Raw genomic sequence first — 7,092 nt, 5'->3', positions numbered from 1 at the left:
TCGGCCTGCCTCAGCTGTTTGAACCGGGACCAACAAGGCAGACAGAAGGGAGGGGAGAGGAGAGAAAGGGAGGGGAGGGGAGAGGAGAGGAGAGGAGAGGAGAGGAGAGGAAAGGAAAGGAAAGGAAAGGAAAGGAAAGGAAAGGAAAGGAAAGGAAAGGAAAGGAAAGGTTATCTACATTGCTTCATTTATATAATTTTCTCCAAAATTTCTTAAAAAACACTGGCTGTTCCTTTTCAGGATTGTAACAGGTGGGGACCTGTTATAGTAACACCCCATATTCAAGCTTTAGTGGCAGCGGAGGAAGGAGAATATACAATCTCACTGTGAGTCATGCTTCTCAATGTTTCTGTTTGGTTTTAATTACATGGGGAAATACATATTGTAAATGTCCATAGATCTCTCCATAAATATCATAATCACCTACAGACATATAAAACAGATTTTAAAAAAAAATCTAATAATCCTTATGGTGATGGGCATTTCATTGGCCTATATGTTTAGTAAACCAGAACATGAAAAAAATTATCATTGCAAAAATGCACAGCTCTGGTCAGTGTTCGAACCAAAAGAACTATTACTTATGACCCTGTTGTTATTATTTTATCTTTGGCTAATAGTGATTTTACTGAAAAGTGTGTTTTGCCTTTGAAATTAAAACAATTGTATCAGAGAATACAGCTTCCAAAAAAAAATCATTCATGGGTGGCTACGTGCAAACTATCTCTCCCTTCAATATAAAGACTTTCTTACAAAAACAACACCAACCAATCTGACTAGCAACATCAACTGTAATAATCCAAAAGATCTTGTTGCATCTTTGCTATTACTGAGTATAATCATAACCACATCAACACGCATCTACTCTCCTACAAAATATAAATCATGGCTATCTCTTGCTTTTCCAAAAGTCACTACCTATTTCAAAAGGACCACTCATGGAAACATACAGGATTCATAGGACTGGACCCAAGGTCACAATTTTATCCAAACTGTAATTTGTATCCCAGGGCTTATGTCTAAAATTCAAAACTATAGTGCTTTGTTAAACTAATGACTAGTTTTTCTCATTATACACATAGGAATATTTTCTACTCTGATGTATGCATTTGCAACCCCAGCAAAATCAGTGGGAGGTGAACATACAACACTGAAACCAAAATTGACTGTAAAAATGCAAGTGGAAACATAAAGCCCTCAGCAAAGAGATGGGGGCTATGTAAGAGTCAAATAACCAAAATATGTATACATAATTTTGAAACTGACCACAGTCTCCTGCTATGCATAGTGCATGCATGCTATTTTAAAGCCTACAATGAAACACTGAAAACTTAGAAAAATAAATTATATGGTTCAATTCATAAACCTTCTAAAATCCCATGCCCCAGGCTTATTAAACCAGCTTCCTCGATGCAGCTTTTTAATATCTGTAAATACCTGCTTACTACCAAATATCGCTGTTTCCTACTAAGAGGTTTTTTACGTGTAACTCAGCTGCACATTTTTTCCTGCCAAGGAAAAATTCATAATAAACACAGAGGACTAAGTAGATGGATTCTAGAGCAAATAATTACATATTTTGCCTTTCATATACTTATTTGATGAAAGTAAAATAAACTCTTGGAAAAATTCAGATGTTTGTGGTTAAATATTTCAAGACTTATCAAAAGTCAAAGATAAGCTTGGCTCCCTCATGGACCCAGAAAATGTCTGGAATAAGCCCCAGACTTTCAAAATTAAAAAAAAAAACCACCTTTCACCATTGTTTCCTAAGAGGATTTTCCTCTCCATTCTGTGTCTTTGGACTCTAAGGGGAAAAAATATTTGGGGAATTTGAACCTATTTATTATCCATGGAAAAAAAAAAGGCAAGGAATTGGCGCTCTCAGCTAGTACAAGTCAGTTCAACAGTGGTCTGAGGCCAGTTGAAATTAGATGGAGGAAGGGGTCCTACCATCAGTATTTACAATATTTACTGTTACAGTTGAGAGCAAAGACAGATCAAAATCCAAAGCCACAAATTAAGTGATAGGTCCACAAATGAAGATGTAGCCTTTTCAGAAATATTGTTTCTGATTCTCTGATGCTGCAGGCAGAAGTGAGTGAAGTAGTGCTGAAAAACAATCCTTAATGTTGTTTTTAAATTTTAAACAACCTTAACACTTAACCAGCCAGTGAAAGGTTATTCAGAAGCTCTAATTTCCTTCTGCTGAAGTTAAATTCAAGATCAACTAGCAGATAAAGGCTACTGTTGTAGGTCTGCAAGAATATCCTGCAAAATATTTTTAAATGGACTTTTTATTTAGTTTAAATATATATTTTTAAACAAATTGCACTTTAACTGGAAATTGATGTGTGGACTAGTTAATTGTCAAATTATTTAATAAAAAGGCCTTTCTATGCACACTCTAAAAGATTTTCTACAATCATCATCACTCTGGTCTCAGCTTGTATTGGCTGGAGCTCTATAAGAGCATTTGTTGAAAATATAGTGTGGGATTATGACTTGGTGAGGGAGACTTGCAGAATTTGCTTTTACAGACCAATCTCATTCTTGTTGATGTCAGTGGCAAAACTCCCAGTGACTTCCAGAGAAGTAGGAACAAGAACTCATTTAGAGCCCTGGGAAGCTTACAGGAATATCCTAGTGTTAATGTATTAATATCCTAGTACGTAGGAGTAGCCTAGTATTAATACTAGTACTACTTAAAGCAAAATTGTCCCTTTAAAAATAGAACATTGAGAAAAAGCAAGAACAGATTATATGACAAAACAGTATGAGGAAAGAAGGGAAAAAATCACTGCCTTGTTTAGCTGTGGTTTTGTATTTATAAATAAAAAACTGTGTGCTGTGAAACTGCTGGAGCACTTAGTGTTTTGAGATGCCCTTAAATTTCACATCCCTCTGTCCTCTCTGATCTATAGCTTTCTGGGGAGTTCAGGGATACAGCCTATTCATTTACAAATCGCTGCTGAAGTGAAATATTTGTGATTTTGCTTATTAAACTGACTTCAATAAGCAATATGACCAAATCCTCTAGTTTTCCTCGGCACCTCTTGCACTAAGGATTTATAGATATTTATATAGGCAATGCACATGGAATTCAGTCTGTGCAGAGGCTGTAAGGGCACGAGGGCTAAATATGACTAAAGCCTGTATGACGCTTTCAGTCCCCTCTCCTTGAATGTGGCCAAGTCTGTTTAGTGCCCTACTGATCCCATAGTTCTTTAATTTCACCAGATGACTGGATAATACTGAGACCTACAAGATCTGATGACTTGATATTCCTCAAAAAGAAAGAAAAGAAGCAATTTCTGGACAAAACCTGGAAGATCGGTTAGCACTTATCAAGCAGCAAGCAGCACGGGACAATGAGACTTTACTTCAGCAAGGACAGATGGGAACACTCAGTGCTTTGGAATAATTGTACTGAGTAAATGAATCTATTTAAGCAGTCAGCAGCGTGGTGGATCTTTTCAAAAGTTAGGGCGAGAAAAACTTTTAATAATGCTGTTGATTCGGAGTAGAAAATATGGCCATTCTCCAGGAAAGCTTATTCTAAAACAAAGCAGTATTTCAAGTAATTTGAATATGCATTAAATGTTATGAAACAACTAATACTATACTGTAATGGACTCAGTTGAACAAACTGCTTGAATTAAGAATGTTCCCTGGACATATTTTTAAAAGTTGGCAGAAAAAAAAGTATCCACACAGAATATTGATTCTCAAAATTACGTTTTCTAAAAAAGATCACAAAAACAGGGTTTGTAGTTGCCTTTGGATTTAGAAGTGGTGTTTATGAGATGATATACTTGCTTTTTCTAGATATTTAGAGTTCTATTTTTTCTCACAACTACTAATTCTAATATCACTACTATAAACACACATCCAAAGAACTTCACAGTTTTTCAATCAAAAATATTAGTTACTAACAAAGTTAAAGTACACATATAATGTCCACAACTCAGCCCCTTCTCTGTTTATTGGAATAGCCACAGGGTGTATTCCCTAGACATTTTCAGAACATCCTGTGCTCTCTCACCTTCATCTCCTCATTTTTATTCCCTCTGTTATTAAGTCTTTATTTCGCTTTATTTAACTCTGAGAAGTTTGAGCTGCAACTTGTTCTGAAGAAACAGTTCTCTTTCTTGCAAGTCTCATCCAGGGCCCATTGACATTAATTAGGAGTTTTTCTATTGGACTTCGGAAAGCTTTAGGTCAGGTGCTACCAATGAATTTGTGTAACACATTTACACACAAAGGTATGGAAATGTGCACTCTGCAATAAATTCAGGCTATTTGCCCTTGTGCCTATCCCAAGAAGGCAAAAAATTAGAAATGTCCTTCTAAGAAAAAAAAACAATAAAAAACCCCTTATACTTCTTGTGCAGAACAGTAGTAAACTGAGTTTTATGAGTTCTATCACAACCATATAAAACGTTTTACTGAAAAGACCACTGAGCTGGAAAAACTCAGGAAAAACTGCCCTGAATTCCATGTGAACACTCATAAATCTGCCCCCCTTTTCTTTTTTTTCCTAAAGCACATTTACCATAAAACTCATGTTCCACATCAGATTTCCTCTCTATTTCATAGTAAGTCTCAATATCTTACACAATCTAAAACAAATAGACTTGAATTCTAAACTTTATTTCAGACATATAGCGTTACCACACAGGCAATAGGCTTGGGTTTCAAGCTCTGAATATATCTGCAATTTGCAATATCATATTATTTATTACCCTTCGTAAAGGTAATGAGGAGTAAAATACAATGAACAAGAAAAGATATAAAGACAGTCATGATGTGGCTGTAAGTAAAGGAAACTTGAATATTTAAGTAAGGCCCTTTGTCAGAGAACAAAGTCGAAGCTTCAAATACCCCTAAAAAACAAAGACATTATATACATGTCAAGATACTAGTGTTAGGTTCCAAATCTAGTATATCCATATTTAACAGACAGACAGAATAAATCACTCATACCTGAGATAAGCCAAGATGTACAGATGCTGTTTCTGAGATGTACATTATTTTGCCATCTGATGCTACCACGAAAACAAAGCCATCCAAAGTCTGAAAATGAGAAATATGTAGGGTAAAAAGCAAGCACTCTGTTTAAAACATTTACAGTGAAAAAATTTTTTAAGTCTTTTGGAGGAAGATTGCTATCCAACTTCAACAGCAGCAAATACCAGCAAAATTTAAGGAACAGAAACCTTTATCCGATGCTGTTCCCACAAACTGTGACACACGCACACGTTGTGAAATCCAATTCATTCCCCCTACAGATGCTAGCTTTACTGCTTCACTTTAAGTTAACATTCTCCTGTTGATTCTGGTTATTTTAGTACTTAGTACAAATCCTGAGCTATGTGGTACTTAGGGGAAAGTCTAGTACTACGCAAGCCATTTTTTATGTTATAATTGGCAGACACAGCTTACCGCTATTTGCAATATATTTAATGATACTGTAAGCAATGCTTTACATTTCTTTGACTATATTTTTAATAATGTCTTTCTGAACAGAGGGCTGCCTGCTATGTAACTACGCAAACTTAGGAAAAGAAAGTAAAATAAATCAGCATTCAAAACTTTATCACACTTGAAGAGAGATATTTATGCTCATTAAGCTATATCCCTACAGTTTGTGAGTGTCAATTAATGGTAGTACATAATGCAAACTTTAGGTCCAATCCTACAAATTCTTATTGACGGGATATTGACTGGAAGGTAAATATTACTTGTGTGAATAAAAACTAAAGTTTAATTTAGTCATATATCATTCATATGAGAAAAAAATAATATGATGCAAATGGTACTGGTTAGTCAAAACTGGCCACGATTTGGACATACAAACTATGAGTCTGGGGGTACCTTGATTCTTCAGTGCCCAATTTGAGGTGTTTTTTCAAAAGTACCTGGTATTCTCAGTCAAAAAGTATCCGTTATATCTAACCAGTTTAGGAAGCCTTGATCAACACATACATATGAACATCATTGGAAAATGTGTGTGGAATAGAAAAAAAATTTACAGTACACAGATAAAACAAACGCCTATTTTAATTCATCTTTTAAGTTACTGAACCAGAAGAGAAGCAATAAAATCCTGTATGCTTCATGTTCTTACAGTGCTGCCCCAATAAAAAAATATTCCAAATTATTCTCTGGCCTACTAACGATTCTACAGCATGTAATTGAAACCAGATTACTCTTTGCCTTTACTTTTTTTCTTTTTTGGAACATAAATTAAATGTTGTAGAAGTATTAAAATGGGAAGTAAATTACTGCATCCTTAGCCATAACTTTGCTTTTAAACACTGTCATCTTGCAATTGCTCTGCCCAGTATCATAACTAAAACCATGTCAATGCTTCCATTACTGCATTATATGGTGCAGTAGGTCTCTAACTTTCCTATACAGAAAAGCATATGGAAGCTGAAACTTCACATGTAAGGTTTCAGTCTGAGAATCCTTAAAAAAAGTTTACAGTAAATGTGGGTTTATTAAAACGCTAAGCATTCATAATTCAGAAATAACTGAACTGTAAAATGAGTATTACAGGTGATTAGCATATAATGTTACTTAAGTTCATTTAATGCCAGACAAAATGTGAAATAGCTAACAGGGAGGAGGAGCAAGTGTAACAACAATGATTTTTGTGATATAACTAGATATGTATTTTCTAGGTAGACCAGTGATTCTGAAACAGCTGATAGGACATAAGCTACTTAAAACAGAATTTTCAAGGCTAGAAATACCTCCACATAAGATAATTTTGAACTTTCTCAATTTCCATTTACTGCATGCGGTCAGTAACGCATGCTTCAAATCACTCTACCGAAAGCGTGCTCTCTTTTTACCTCAGGAGAACGGATGACACGTCGCAGGGCTGCGGTAACAAATAAATAACTGTGCACGGCATTTCAAATGTCGGACGACCTCGCACAGCTTTCCCGGCTAGCCCACCCTGCCGCCTCTTTACCTCCCTTCGAGTTCGCGGCTTGCTTGAGCCTGGCGAGAGCGGCAACTACCTGAGGGGGCTGCACACGGCCCTCCGGCCGCGGCCAACGGCCGGGGCGCGAGGCGGGG

At 36.1% G+C, this 7,092-nt stretch overlaps 1 protein-coding gene across 1 annotated transcript in view; it reads right to left on the bottom strand.

Annotated features, from left to right (window-relative positions):
* SIM2 (single-minded family bHLH transcription factor 2) overlaps positions 1-5,076 on the bottom strand; it is a gene marked incomplete at its 5' end in the record, with an annotated part of 46,772 nt that extends 41,696 nt beyond the window's left edge. The window contains one exon of the mRNA XM_009587878.1: positions 4,987-5,076. Within this exon, the coding sequence (XP_009586173.1) occupies positions 4,987-5,076 (90 nt within the window). The remainder of the gene's footprint in view (positions 1-4,986) is intronic.
* Between the last annotated feature and the right edge of the window lie 2,016 nt (positions 5,077-7,092).

The sequence above is a fragment of the Fulmarus glacialis genome, unplaced genomic scaffold, assembly GCF_000690835.1.
Source record: "Fulmarus glacialis isolate BGI_N327 unplaced genomic scaffold, ASM69083v1 scaffold11101, whole genome shotgun sequence".
In the NCBI taxonomy this organism is placed as follows: domain Eukaryota; kingdom Metazoa; phylum Chordata; class Aves; order Procellariiformes; family Procellariidae; genus Fulmarus; species Fulmarus glacialis.
The sequence above is the reverse complement of the archived record's forward strand: the minus strand, read 5'-3'. Positions and strand labels throughout refer to the sequence as shown.